Source organism: Mandrillus leucophaeus, unplaced genomic scaffold (assembly GCF_000951045.1).
Source record: "Mandrillus leucophaeus isolate KB7577 unplaced genomic scaffold, Mleu.le_1.0 Scaffold261, whole genome shotgun sequence".
In the NCBI taxonomy this organism is placed as follows: Eukaryota; Metazoa; Chordata; class Mammalia; order Primates; family Cercopithecidae; genus Mandrillus; species Mandrillus leucophaeus.
Window position 1 is genome coordinate 1,290,728 of NW_012102710.1, and position 14,543 is coordinate 1,305,270.

Here is a 14,543-nt window from a genome sequence, read left to right on the forward strand (position 1 = left end):
TTTTGCCTCTGAAAGCTAATCTGCAAGGTGCTGTTTCCAACTTCTTACCCATCTCTCCTTCTAATCCACCCCTTTTAAAACCCAGATACTCCTCCTTTTTCATGAAGCACAATCTAAATGCCAAGCAATTGTGAGCAATTCTAAGCCATCCCAGTAGTACATATAGGTGTTCATAGCAAGAAGGAACATACTTATTCTACCTATGACAGACACTTCATCATTATTATATGGACTGAGAATTATTTCATAGCATGGAGTAACTGTCACCCAACAACAGTAATGTAGTGTGCCATCTTCACTGGGGACCTTCAATATATCCTTCCTAAGTCCTACCTGTTCCTCAAGACCACACAAAGCTTCCTTTCTCCATCCTAAAATGAACTCTCTTTTTGGACTCAAATTGTCTGATTCATATCAGGCACTGTCCTGTAGAGCTTGGCAATTGAAACCATCGGCTCTGAAGTCTGACTGTCTGGCTTTGAATTTTAACTCTACCACTTACAACTTAGGCCACTTGAGTAGAGCATCAAATAAGGAAATGTACATAAAATATAACCAGTTAGGTACATTAATGGTAGCTGTTATTATCACATTACTAGCTTTTTCTTACATGTCTTTTGTTTTGGTCTATAGTTTGTATGCACATGATATGACTAAACATTTTAGTTTAGCCCGTGGGAAACCAGAGCCTGTGGCAAGGGTTTTTCTATGCCTGTAGTTGACTCTGAGAAGTGACACCAAAGAACAGGAATTGGGGACTGGGAAGAATAAAGCAGGTAGAAAGGGAGTGCAGGAGAACTTGATTGAGAAGTCTACCACTGTGGGCAAGAGAGTTTAACCCACAAGGATCCTCTGAGGAGTCATGCAGACTGCTTGTCAGAACTGTCCACCAGGCACACAGAAGAGGGGAATATTTGTCTAATGGCTTCTGTCCCCCAGGTGACTGGAGGGTTTCAGAAACAGATGGCCCAAAATAAGGTGCTTTGACATGCTGAACTGAAGAAGAAGCCTCAAGGTCTCTCTGACCTCTCCTACCCTGGATGCCAAATTCCCTGTCTCTCCTAAAGCACAGGATGAGGTTGTTCTCCGAAGTTCCCTTAGCTGCCTGAGTCTAAACCTGCCAAAGAAGAAGACAGTGACCTTTAGTCCCTCCCTTGAGTGTTCATTAACTGTACCCATATCGCAGGAAGAAAGACTGAAGTTCATCAACACACTTGGACAGACTTTAGTCAAAAACCATTGTCTGCTCTGCGGGCCCAACGGACTTTGTCTGAGGCCACTGTTATGCTCTTCGAGCCCATAGAATTCCCCTAAAAAACATTCGCTACTCGCTAAAATCACCCACAATTCTCCACCTCTGTTTCCTCTAGGATGAAGGGTACATAACTATCTGTACTCCTTGCACATTAATAAATGTGTATGCCTTTTCTCCTATTTCTCTGCCTTTTGTCAGCTGATTTTCAGTGAACTTTCAGAGGGTGACAAGGAAGTTTCCCCTTGGCCTCTACATAGTTGGTCATTGCACCAGAGGGTGTTAAGCTCCTGGTGCTTCCAGTCTTGCGTATGTGTCAGAATACATAAGTGGGCCTCCGCAAGCCTTGGAGAGGCAGGGATAGCCCTGGAATGAAACCTGGAGGTACGGCTAAAGTGAGGTGCTGTTAAATTTCACTTATGTGCAGCTAGATGTCCAGTAATGGCCAAAATAAAAACGAGGGTGTCAGTTGGGTATAATCTATCCTAATATCGAGCGACTATATACAGTTTCCTTTTATGTTGAATTCTATACTTCTCCTTCATTTTCTCATTTTGTAGTGTTAAGGTTAAATAGTTATCTACCAACTAAATTGTACAGAAGTTGAAGTTGTGCTAATCAATACATTCCACAATGTAATGCTAAATGAAGTTATTATTTTTCTTGGTAAATTTCAGTATTTTAAATGTTTTTGAGGATGAGGAGAGAAGCAGATGAGTATTACCCAGTATAAGGATTATTTTTTCTTTTTTTTTTGAGACAGAGTCTCATTCTGTCACCCAGATTGGAGTGCAGTGGCACAATCTCGGCTCACTACAACCTCCACCTCCCAGGTTCACGAAATTCTCCTGCCTCAGCCTCCCGAGTAGCTGGGATTAAAGGCGCCTGACACCATGCCTGGCTAATTTTTTTGGTATTTTTAGTAGAGGCAAGGTTTCACTATGTTGGTCAGATTGGTCTTGAACTCCTGACCTTGTGATCCACCCACCTCAGTCTCCCAAAGTGCTGGGATTACAGGCGTGAGCTACTGCACCCAGCCTAGGATTTTTAAAAACTGCAGTAGAATAAAGATCAGATTCCTGTGCTTGGTCAGGAAGGCTTTTTAAGATTCTGCCAAGTCAGGTCCTCTTGTAAAATAGGGCTAAGACTTTCTCATGCACTGTCGATGATGCCATTCTATTCCTGTCTGCTCCACCTCCTATAGCACAGGAGAGAGACTGATGTGTTTGAAAACACACAAAACAAACCGAGAAGTCAACTCATGAGAGAGAAACTTGGCTCTGTATAGGCAAGCCTTGGGCTTTAGAGATCTGTGAAGATGATGATAATAAAACAGAAGACCAGGCAGAAAGCTTAACATTAGTAATCTAGAAAATAATTAGGTTAAATTCCATGTGGCAAAATATGTGGAAATTATTATTTTTGTTTCTTTCCATTGGGTTGGTATAGAAAATATGCTCAGATAATATAATTTCATTGATGTGATTTATTGCAGTATTGATGGTTTTATTACAATATTTATGGACTTGATTAAAAAGTATAAATGTATTTTTTGTCAAAATCTTAAAAAGTTTCAAAGTCAATTATATTAATACATTTAAGGCCATTAATTATACTTAAAAACATTGAACAAGCTGAATTAAATTTTAAAGAACTATAATACATTTGTATAATCATAAAGTAATAATTACATTCAATATCAATCCAGCAATAAAATACTGAGTGCCTATCATATGTGCACATATCCATCTAGGAATTCTTTCTCACCCTTAAATTTTTTTGTATCCTACAAGAAGGCTTTGGCCCTTTCTAACTTGAGCTAGACTCAATTCAAGTCTCACTGCTTTTGTTAGAGCATAATTACAAAATATATTAGCTCTAGCCCTGATCTCTCTTCTAAACCATAATCTAAACCAATTTCTTAAAAGACACCCTAATCTGATTGTCTTGTAGACCCCTGAAATTTTTGTATATGCTTGATACTGGTCCTGATACTAATGAAGATACATGATTTGCAAATAACTTCTCCATTTCATGTGTTCTTCTTACCTTGTTCAATGGTTTCCTCTGAAGCACAAGTTTTTAATTTTAATGAAGTTCAATGTAGCTATTTATCCTTTTGCTACTTGTGCGTTGGGCGTCAGATCAAAGAAAGCCATGGACTAATTTTTATATAACCTGATTTTGAGGCTGGGATGAGGTGCCATTTTGTTGGGCTGCTAACAGCACCCACCACAGAGCTGAATCCCCCTATATTCCCACTGGCTGTAAACCCCACTGAGCTCCTCAAGGGTGAGCTCTCACTGCCATCACTGTATGTTCTGAGCCTATTGGACACCTGGCAGGAAGGAGTTTCTCATAAATGCTGGCTGGGTGACAGGTAGATTAGGTTCAAGGATCAGATCTTGGCTAGTCTGAGACAGGGAACTAGGGCCACATGTAGAAAAATTTTGGTCATATCTAGAGGAGGCTAAGTTTTCAAGGTTCTGTGTTACTTCTACTTTGATGTTTATGTGTTCTTAGAGATTTGCATTTGTTCACATATCACAAGTCTGCTGAGTATAAAGTGAAAAGAAATACAAAAGATATTAAGCAACGGTTTGCATTGGTAAATTTGGATTACTGACCAAAGTATTCCTAACTTGTTACCCCTTTTCTCTCTGAGTATACAGCATCTAACAGTCACTAATACTTTTAAATAGAGAGGGCTGACCATGTGCCCGGAACTACGTGAAACACTATAACATGTATTCACTCCTTTAGTCCTCAAAACAATACCAAGAACTAGGTTCTAGAATTACCCCTATTTTATAGAGGCAGAAAGTGAGGTCTGTAGAGTAGCTAAACTCAAAAATCGCATCACTAGTGAGTGAGGTTGGCAGCCTTTAGCCCTGGGCAGCTGAAGTTCAGCATCTGTGCTCTTTGTGTACTCCATTTTTTGACGAATAGGATATTGAACCATTTTTTAGATATTCCTTCTAGATTTGAGGTATATACATGAAGAAATGTGGTTGTGAGATATTCTATTATGAATATGTGACTTGGTCTAAAGACAAAGCAGTTGATATTTGCCTCAATACCATAAGAATGGTACTTAGGGAATATGGAATATTATGAACATACAAGCCAAGTCTGATCACAAGGAGAAATAAACACCCTAGTAGCCAAGGGAGTATATTTTTACTTCTACAACTTCCAGCTTTATTTGAGATATCAGTATTTGTGGCCCATGGACGGTGACAGCTACATGAATTATGATATCTATTTTTTGAAATGATGTTGTGAAATGATTTTCAGTCAGAAGGTATAGAAAAAGCCAGATATAAAAGACCAGAACCTCCTATCACTTAGCCAACATGACCAGACGCTTAGCCTCACATGCCCATGAAAATAACCAAAGTACTTGTGTCAAGCGGATGGGATTATAGATATTTTTCTTTATTTTCCAAGATTTGTAAATTATGGCTTTTGTAGTAAGAAAATAAATGGGAATTAAAGGAAAGAAATGCTTTTTCAGTAGAATGGATCATGAAGGCACCTAACAAATAGTCATAAAACCATTTCATTGGACTGATTAGTGTTCCTACTGAAGACCACAAAACATAAGCAAGGCTGCAACGTTCCTTATAATTATGCAACTTGTGACTTCTTTGGGGTGAATATAGGTAACATTTTATAACACCTCATCATAGAAAAAGAAAAGGCATCATTTAAAAAATCAGAAATATCCCTAGAGCCTGGGCTTCTTTGTCTTAATGGTTAAAAACAACCCAAACCAATAAAAACAACAAAAAACCAATTGGGTTGGAGTTGCAAACACCTCCTGAGCCATTTGCTGTTTTTCTTTCTGTTCCTTTTTTTTGCTGTCATAGCGCTTACCCCTCTGTTTTTCTTTTCCTGACTCCCTCTCCTCCTCAAGGGCTTTAACTCTAAGGTTTTCTCCAAAGGCACTCTCAAAACTTCAACACTCACCACAGTAGAAACACTTCCTAAATCTGTTTCTCCAGGTCTAGGCCCTTCCTCTGTGTCTCTGGAGGAACACATGTTGAGATTCCTCACCAGCACCTCAAATGCAAACGAAATTCACTCTAGTGCATTCAGACTGCCTCCCCTTCCTGTTGTCAATAGCTTTCCATGGCTTGTAGAAAACTACTGAGGCTCCTAAATGTGACATTCGAGGACCCTTAGCATCATCTGACTCTATTTTTCTACTGCATTTTTATCTCTCTCCCTGCTTTCCGGGAAGATCCATGGATCCAGCAATGCTGACCCAATGAGACAGACTGGAAATGATATAGAGCTGGGATCAAATCCGGATTCTTCTACATACATGCTCTGTGACCCAGGGTGGTTTCACATCTACTGTGACCCTCGGTTTCCTCGTCTGTTAAATGTGAATGAAAATAATAGTACTTGCCCTGTAGGGATAATGAAATATGCTAACATGGGACAAAGGTAGCAAAATGCCTGGCACAAAGTAGTACCTTATAAATAGTAGCTATTGTAATTATTAATATTTTTGAAATAGGGTCTCATTGTTGCCCAGGCAGGACTGCAGTGGTGTCATCATAGCTCACTGCAAGCTTGACCTCCTGGGCCTAAGTGATCCTCCCACCTCAGCTTCCCGAGTAGCTGGGACTACAGGCATAAGCCACCATGCCCAGCTAAATTTTTTATTTTTATTTTTAGTAGGAGTAGGGACTTGCTCTGTTGCCCAGGCTGGTGTTGAACTCTTGGACTCAAGTGATCCTCCCACCTCAGTCCCCCACAGTGTATTATAATTATTAATAAGCATTTAATACCTCCTCTGTGCATAGCTCTGCCCTAAAAGCTTTTGCTGGAAACTTTATATTCTGCTTTACTGGTTTTGATCACAAAGTAGAGAGAGTATTTCTCACCTCTGTGCCAAATTCGGTCTCCAGTTCTTTCTTACTGGGACTTCGTAAGCGCCTGGGCCGAGGAGTGGGGATTTCCTGCAGCAATGCACTTTCTGCTTTGGACTAAAAAGTCAAACAGAAATTTGCTGCTACATGATGTCAGGAATGCTGAGAAATAATCAGTGAAAAATACATTCTATCCTTTAAGGGGTAAGAACAAGGAAAATGGTTTAGAAAAGTGACATTAAATTCTGAAGCATAATTTTCATCTGTGCCAATGCAAAATAAGACATTAACATTTAAAACTTGAAAGACAAATTGAATGGTATTCAAATCCATGCAGTTTGGAGCATAAAAAGTAAGCTAGACAAGGCCTGGAAGATTGCAGTCAGCACTGAACAGAATATTCATGTGGTTTCTCTCACCCTCGCAGCCTGCAATTTCTCCCTCATGCGTCCCCTCATGGAAAATTCTGCAAAGCCTGTTCTGGAAGTTGAAGGAATTGGAGGTAAGCCTAAAAAACAAAAACAAAAACAAAAACAAAACAAAACAAAAAAGAAAAGAAAATAAGGAAAGGAAAAGGAAAATTACTTTAAAACAATTCCCTCCCCACAAAAGGGAAGGTTAAATTTAAAAAGAAATAAGAGAACATAATTTTATTTGGCACATTTAGAACTTCACATAAGCAAACATGAGACCATGCTGACAACCATCCTTTTGACATAGTAAGTACATGTCTTGGCTTTTCTGAAACTGAGAGCCAAAACCTCAGTCCTGCCTGGCACTGTCATCTTGACTTAACTAAGAATGAAATGAATGACATTTGACTGTTCAAGGCACATGAATACTTACCAGTTCAATTGCCACTGGGAAAAGGTTCTCACATTTGTTGATTTGAGAAACAGGCTTGTCAGGTGAATGGCTGGCTAATGAGTTTGGGGTTTCCGGGTTTAACTTCCAATTGCACTGGTATCTTTGATAAGAGAAACCTTTTCTAGAGGCCCAGACCTAGCCCTGGGCTATCATAGAGACAATATACATTTTGTATATATTATTGAATTTACCCATAAATACAATGAACTATCAGGCAGCTATTGTGTGCCAGGTTCTGTGATACCTGCATCAAATGCATTTCTTAACAGTTTTTCTGCTGTCTTTGTGAGGAGTACCCCAGGGATTATGATCACCAAGTATCACAAAGATGAAGGCTCTGCAGCCCTGTGTGATAAATGGCTCTACAATCACACACCTAGGATGTGGAAATCTTGGCATTTGGTCCCAGTCCCACATTCCCCAATTCTCTAAACCATTACAAAAGAGGCGGAAGTAAAATGGAGTCTTTGAGGAACAGAATGTTAGCATGGGTGGAGCAGAGTGTCTCTACTGGGATGAAGAAGGACTCAAGATTACAAAAGGATTTTGGGGTCAAGTTAGGGAAAGCCTCTGATGTCACATTAAGGTGCCTCGGGTATCTTCCCCAAGCAGTGTGGATGTCGTGAAGAATGTGCAGGGAGGAGGACGTGAATGCAAGCAGCGTGTTCAGAAGCTGCACCACAGGATGGTTGGGGTGGAGTGGGTGAGGTGCCAGGGACCCCAGCCAGGATGCCCTGGTATGAGATAGGAAGGAAAGGGGGTCAATGTGAGTCAGTAAGACAGGCCACACAAAGGAAAATACAATAGGGCCTAGTGGCGATTGGTAGGTATGGAAAAATGACCAGTAGCAGCGGCAGCAGTAGTATCTTCTGGGAACTTTCTAGATACACAGATTTTCAGGCATACTCCAAAACCTGGAGGTACAGCCCAGACAACCAGGGAGTTTAAACACACACTCAACCTGGAGGACCCCAGTATAGAGAAATAAGGAAAAAGTGAGGGAATCTGAGGTTTCAACACGAGGAGTTTGATGCTGCTGAGAAAGAAAAATGAGAGGGGGAAGTCAGACTGGGAGGTGTCGGAGTGAATTTGTCTGAGGCCAGATGAGTCTGCGGTGCTTGTCCAGGACACCAAGCTCTGGGACTGGGGCCAGACTGAACAGTAAAGGCTTGGGAAGGCTTTCAACCATGGTGAGTGCTGAAGCTTTAAGAAAGGAGTTTCCTGAGGAGAGAAGGATCCTCACACTTGTAGACAATGACACTATCTTGGGAGGAAGGAAGCAGGTGAAAGTAAGAGAGCTAGGAGGAAAAGTGGCAGAGAGAAGGCAAAGATAACAGGTCTGCAGGTTCCTCCTGAGCCTGCTTTATGCAAGAAAAGACAATAATCACCAGCCTCAATGCCCATTTCTGCAGCACAGCCACTCTGTTTCTTGGGTTGTGCCTTCTTCCATACGTGTGATAGAAAGCTATAAAATACTACCTATATCATGCCCCCAACTATCACTTAATGCCTGTATGGAGGCATGAAATATTTATGGTAATGATTAGAGTCTGGCATGCATGTGTTGAGGTTCAAAGTTCTTTAAGAGAATCTCCATTAGCTTAATACAATTTTTTTGGCATTCTTTTAAAACTCACTTAAAATCAAGTCATTTTTCATTTTAAAGATAATATAACTATGGTAGATTATGTGATTATGTTCCTGTGACATATGCACAGAGTCATGAGACTTCCTTCATCTGTCATATTTTGAATTTATATATGGTTATGTACTGCACAAAGAAGTTTTGGTCAATGGCAGACCCCATATACAACGGTGGTCCCATAGAATTATAATGGAGCATATGTAGAGATCTGATCTATGGCACCTGATATTGGCTTTGCAGATCAAGTAGGAGGAATAACTGATATTCAGTAATGATGCTGGGACATTTGGTTTTCCATATTGAAAAAATACAGATTTTATATATATACACACACCATCTAGGTTTGTGTAAGTATGCTTTATCATAGTCCCATAATGATACAATCACTCAGCTATGCATTTCTCAGAATGTATCCCTGTCATTAAATGACACATGATTGCATTTGTTAGGCTATTTGATTAGTACCCATTTCCTCTCCAGGTTCTAATGTCCCCAGCCACGCAGGGAAGGCACACTGTAAGTATCAGTAAGCGTGTGTGGGATGCCTGGGTGGGTAAACGGGGGCTTCTAGACTGAAACCCTGCTTCTTGCCAATGCTTTCCTCTGGCTGACCATTTACTGTGCCACTGTCCCTGTCACCAACCCCCTCCATCACCAGTGAGAAGCCTTTTTCAAAACTAATAAGTTTTTATGAACATGAAAAATAATCTTGTTTACACCCCCTTAAAAAATTCAGGGTTTTTTTTAGTTTACATAAAACAGTTATTATTTGTACATGGTTTACTAGAACAATTTTATGAATTATTCTTTAAAAGAGAGACAACATATTTTATTAAACACTATCTCTTCTGAATAAAGAAACTGAAGTAGTCTTATTATTAGTTTAAAAAACATTGACAATTTTTGAAACCATAAAAAGTAGCTCTTGCCTGATTCCTTTTTGAAATTATGAAATTTATCACTTTTAATAGACGTTATTTTTTAGAGCAGTTTAGGTCCTCAAAAAAGTTGAGGGGAAGTTGCAGAGACTTCCCATATATCCCAGCCCCAACATGCTTAGTTTCCCTGATGCTCGTACCCCCCTACCAGAGTGGCACATTCATTACAATTGATGAACCTACATTGACTCATCAATCACCGAAAATCCATAGTTTGCCTGGGGATTTAGTTCTGGTGCTGTATATTCTATAGATTTGGATAAAGCTATAATGATACATATCCAGCATGATCAAATGATACAGAGTAGTCTCACTGCCCTTCAAATCTGTGCTCCACCCGTTCGGCCCTCCCTCCCCTCTACTTTCTGGCAACCACTGATCTTTTTACTGATTTTGTTTTTAAAGTCTGTGCTAGTAAAAGACACGTAGAGGATTTAAAGATTTCCAAATCAGGTCTGTACAACTAGCTGATGGCATGTCATCTCCCCAACTAGACTGTGACCAGCTGAGAGCAAGAAACGTATTGGGAGACTTTTGAACTCGGTTTTTGTAGTATTAGATCAGTGAAGGAAAAACATAGAAAGGAACCATGATGATGTGAGGGATATTATACTTAAAAAGGTATTTCAAACAAGGTGAATGTAATCTTCATTTGTTTGAAACCAGTAATGATGAAGACTTTTTAAAAAGATAATATTACTAACATGACATCCATGGAAGCCAAAGGTACCAGTTCACTCCCTTTGACATCATAGCTAATGGGGTTAAGTACTTTCATTTTTGTCTTGGTAGAATATGGCAAAAAGGGTTTCTTTAAACAGCTGGAAATACTAAGACAACCCTCATTAAACATTTTTCTTCTAATTTATTGTCAGTTGCTCCACTCCATTACTAATCAGCTACATGATCTCAAACTGGATCTCCCTTTCAAGCCCTGCAGGTGAGAACTGATCTGCCAGGCTTGAGGAAGGCCTTGATTTCACATTTACAAAAAGAGGCATATTCAGAAAATGGCCCTTTGACCCAGCTAGGAAAACCTGACATGAATAAAGTTTCTGTAGCATCAAATGCAAAGTGTGATGAAAATATTTTTTTTAATTAAGATGTGATTTGAGGGCATACAAGAACTTATGGATAATGACAGAATTTTAGGACATTCCATTAAAAATATATACATAATGTCAATGTAGTATGAAATGTGGATTTCTTTGGCAAAGTGATTTTTTCATCAGACACAGCAAGAGACTAGATGTTCAGCAATGTTGCTCTTGCTGCCTAGCAAACCCATTAATCCCAAGGCTACATGAGCCTTATGTTTGAAATGGCTTTCAGATCTTCTCTGCACTCTCGCTCCTCTTTCCTATCACCCATACTCATTGTTCCCCAGTTCTTTCTCTTTTCAGGCTTAGTAAAGTAGTGGACACTCTCCATTTTTCTCCTAAGCACTTCGGTTATACCTGATCCCTCAGAAAACACAACCATGTTTTCCTAACAAACAGGCATTTCATTTTAGATAATTTTCTGTTCCTCTCATGTTATGTCCACAAATTGATGTGATCCAGAATCCTGATGCCTCACCTACGTTTTTCCTTAAAAACAGTTTTATTGACATATAAGACATATGCCACAAAGATCCTGCTTTTAAAATGTGCAGAGCACATGAATAGGCATTCTCTGAGAAAGACGTACAATTGGCTAACAAGCACACGAAAAGATCTTTAACATCATTAGTCATTAGGAAAATGGAAACCAAAACCGCAATTAGGTACCACTTCACCCCTATAGGCTGAGTATAATAAACAAGAGAGATAATAACAAGTGTTGACAAGGATGTGGATAAATTAAAATTTCTGTGCTGGTAGGAATATAAATTGCTGTAGCTACTCTGGAAAACATTTTGGTAATTCCTCTAAATCTTTGGCAAATATTTAAAAGCATGATAAAAATTTATGTCAACTTAAAATATGCAAGGAAAACCTAGTATTTCCATAATTATTGCAGGGGTAGTGGAAAAAAGAGTTACAGGGACACAGGCCTAAACTACCTTTTACTTCTGCTTCTCCATTCCAAATGCTCAAACCTCACCACAAAATTATCTTTCCCTAATGCAAAATTCCAGGATAGACTATAAAATATAGCAATAAGCGGGTAGGAAGAGCATGGGGCAAAAGCCAGCTTGACTTCAGTAGCAAAAATGGGAGAATAACAGGGCTGAGAGGAAAAATGTATTTCTGGGCTCTCTAGCCTGTTCCATTGGTCTGTATGCCTGTTTTTGTACCTATACCATGCTGTTTTAGTTACTGTATCCTTGCAGTATAGTTTGAAGTCAGGCAGTCTGATGCCTCCAGTTTTCTTCTTTTTGCTTAGGATCATATTGGCTATTTGGGCTCGCTTTTCCTTCCGAATGAATTTTATAACAGTTTTTTTTTCTAATTCTGTATAAAATATCATCAGTAGTTTGATAGGAATAGCACTGAATGTTAAATTGCTTTGAGCAGTATGTCCAGTTTAACAATATTGATTCTTCTTATCCATGAGAATGGGATGTTTTTTCATTTGTTTGTGTTATCTCTGATTTCTTTCAGCAGTGCTTTGTAATTCTCCTAGTAGAGATCTTTCACCTTCCTGGTTAGCTATATTTCTAGGCGCTTTATTCTTTGTGTGGCTATTGTGAATGGGATTGCATTCTTGATTTGGCTCTCAGCTTGGACATTATTGGTGTACAGAAATGCTACTAATTTTTGTACATTGATTTTGTATTCTGAAACTTTGCTGAAGTTGTTTATCAGATCTAGGAGCCTTTGGGCAGAGACTATGGGGTTTTCTTTTCTTTTTTTTTTTTTTTATTTGAGATGGAGTCTCGATCTGTTACCCAGGCTGGAGTACAGTGGTGTGATCTCTGCTCACTGCAAGCTCTGCCTCCTGGGTTCACATCATTCTCCTGCCTCAACCTCCCGAGTAGCTGGGACTACAGGTGCCCGCCACCATGCCCAGCTAAGTTTTTGTATTTTTAGTAGAGATGAGGTTTCACCGCGTTAGCCAGGATGGTCTCAATCTCCTGACCTTGTGATCTGCCCGCCTCGGCCTCCCAAAGTGCTGGGATTACAGGTGTGAGCCACCACACCCAGCCGACTATGGGGTTTAGAATATAGAATAGCCAGGATGGTCTCAATCTCCTGACCTCGTGATCTGCCCGCCTTGGCCTCCCAAAGTGCTGGGATTACAGGTGTGAGCCACCACACCCAGCCGACTATGGGGTTTAGAATATAGAATAGATATAGGTATAGAATAGTGTCGCTCGCGAATAGAGATAGTTTGACTTCCTCTCTTTCTAGAAATAAAGCCACACATCTGCAACCATCTGATATTTAACAAAGCTTACAATAACAGCAATGGGGGAAAGGACTCCCTATTCAATAAAAGGTGCTGGGATAACTGGCTAGCCATATGCAGAAGACTCTTTCCTTTCACCATATACAAAAATCAACTCAAGATGGATTAAAGACTTAAATGTAAAACCTAAAACTTTAGAAACCCTAAAAGAAAACCTAGGAAATATCATTCTGGACACTGGCCCTGGCAAAGACTTCATGATGAAGTCTCCGAAAGCAATTGCACCAAAAACAAAAATTGACCAGTGGGACCTAATTAAACTAGAGGGCTTCTGCACAGCAAAAGAAACTATCAACAGAGCAAACAGATAACCTACAGAATGGGAGAAAATATTTGCTAACTATGCAGCTGACAAAGGTCTAATATTCAGAACCTGTAAGAAACTTAAACAATTCAATAAGCAAAACACAGACAACCCCATTGAAAAATGGGCAAAGAATGTAAACAGATAATTTTCAAAAGAAGATGTACTTGTGGCCAACAAACATTTGAAAAATGCTCAATATCACTAATCTTAGGGAAATCCAAATAAAAATCACAGTGAGATTCCATCTTACACCAGTGAAAATGGCCATTACTATATTAAAATGTCAAAAAATAACGATGCTGGCAAAGTTGAGAAGAAAAGGGAACCTTTATACACTGTGGGTGGGAATGTAAATTAGTTCCGCCACTGTGGAAAGCAGTCTGGCGATTTCCCAAAGAACTTAAAATAGAACTATCATTTGGCCCAGTAATCCCATTACACACAAAGGAATATAAATCATTCTACCATAAAGACACATGTATTCACATGCTCATCACAGCACTATTCACAATAGTAAATACATGGAATCAACCTAGGTGCCCATCAGTGGTGTACTGGATAAAGAAAATGTAGTACATATACATCATGAATACTACAGAGCCATAAAAAACAATGAATTCATGTCCTTTGCAGCAACATGGATGGAGCTGGAGGCTATTATCATAAGCGAATTAATGAAGGAACAGAAAACCAAATACCGCATGTTCTCACTTATAAGTGGGAGCTAAATATTGAGCTACATATGGACAAAAAGAAGGAAACATAGAGGCTGGGCGTGGTGGCTCATGCCTGTAATCCTAGCACTTTGAGAGGCTGAGGCAGGAGGATTGTCTGAGCTCAGGAGTTCAAGACCAGCTTGGGCAACATGGTGAAACCCCGTCTCTAGTAAAATACCAAAAATTAGCTGAGTGTGGTGGCATGTGCCAGTAATCCAAGCTACATGGGGGGCTGAGGCAGGAGAATCACTTGAAGCCAGGAGGCAGAGGCTGCAGTGAACTGAGATCATGCTACTGCACTCCAGCCTGGGCAACAGAACGAGACTCTGTCTTCCAAAAAAAAGAAAAAGAAACAATAGACATTGGGCCTATTTGAGGGTGGAGGGTGGGAGGCAGGTGAGGGTTGAAAAACTACCTATTGGATATTATGCTGATTACCTGGGGGACAAAATGATCTGTATACCAACCCCGCAATATGCAGTTTACCCATGTAACAAACCTGACATGTATCCCTTGAACCTAAAATAAAAGTTGGAAAGAAA

At 39.7% G+C, this 14,543-nt stretch overlaps 1 protein-coding gene across 1 annotated transcript in view; it reads right to left on the reverse strand.

Annotated features, from left to right (window-relative positions):
• The window catches only part of CC2D2A (coiled-coil and C2 domain containing 2A), a 140,526-nt gene that overhangs the window by 95,121 nt on the left and 30,862 nt on the right, over positions 1-14,543 (reverse strand). Inside the window, exons 5-6 of the mRNA XM_011984135.1 lie at positions 6,555-6,643; positions 6,151-6,252 (exon numbers count right to left, since the gene is read on the reverse strand). Coding sequence (XP_011839525.1) covers positions 6,151-6,252; positions 6,555-6,643 — 191 coding nt within the window. The remainder of the gene's footprint in view (positions 1-6,150; positions 6,253-6,554; positions 6,644-14,543) is intronic.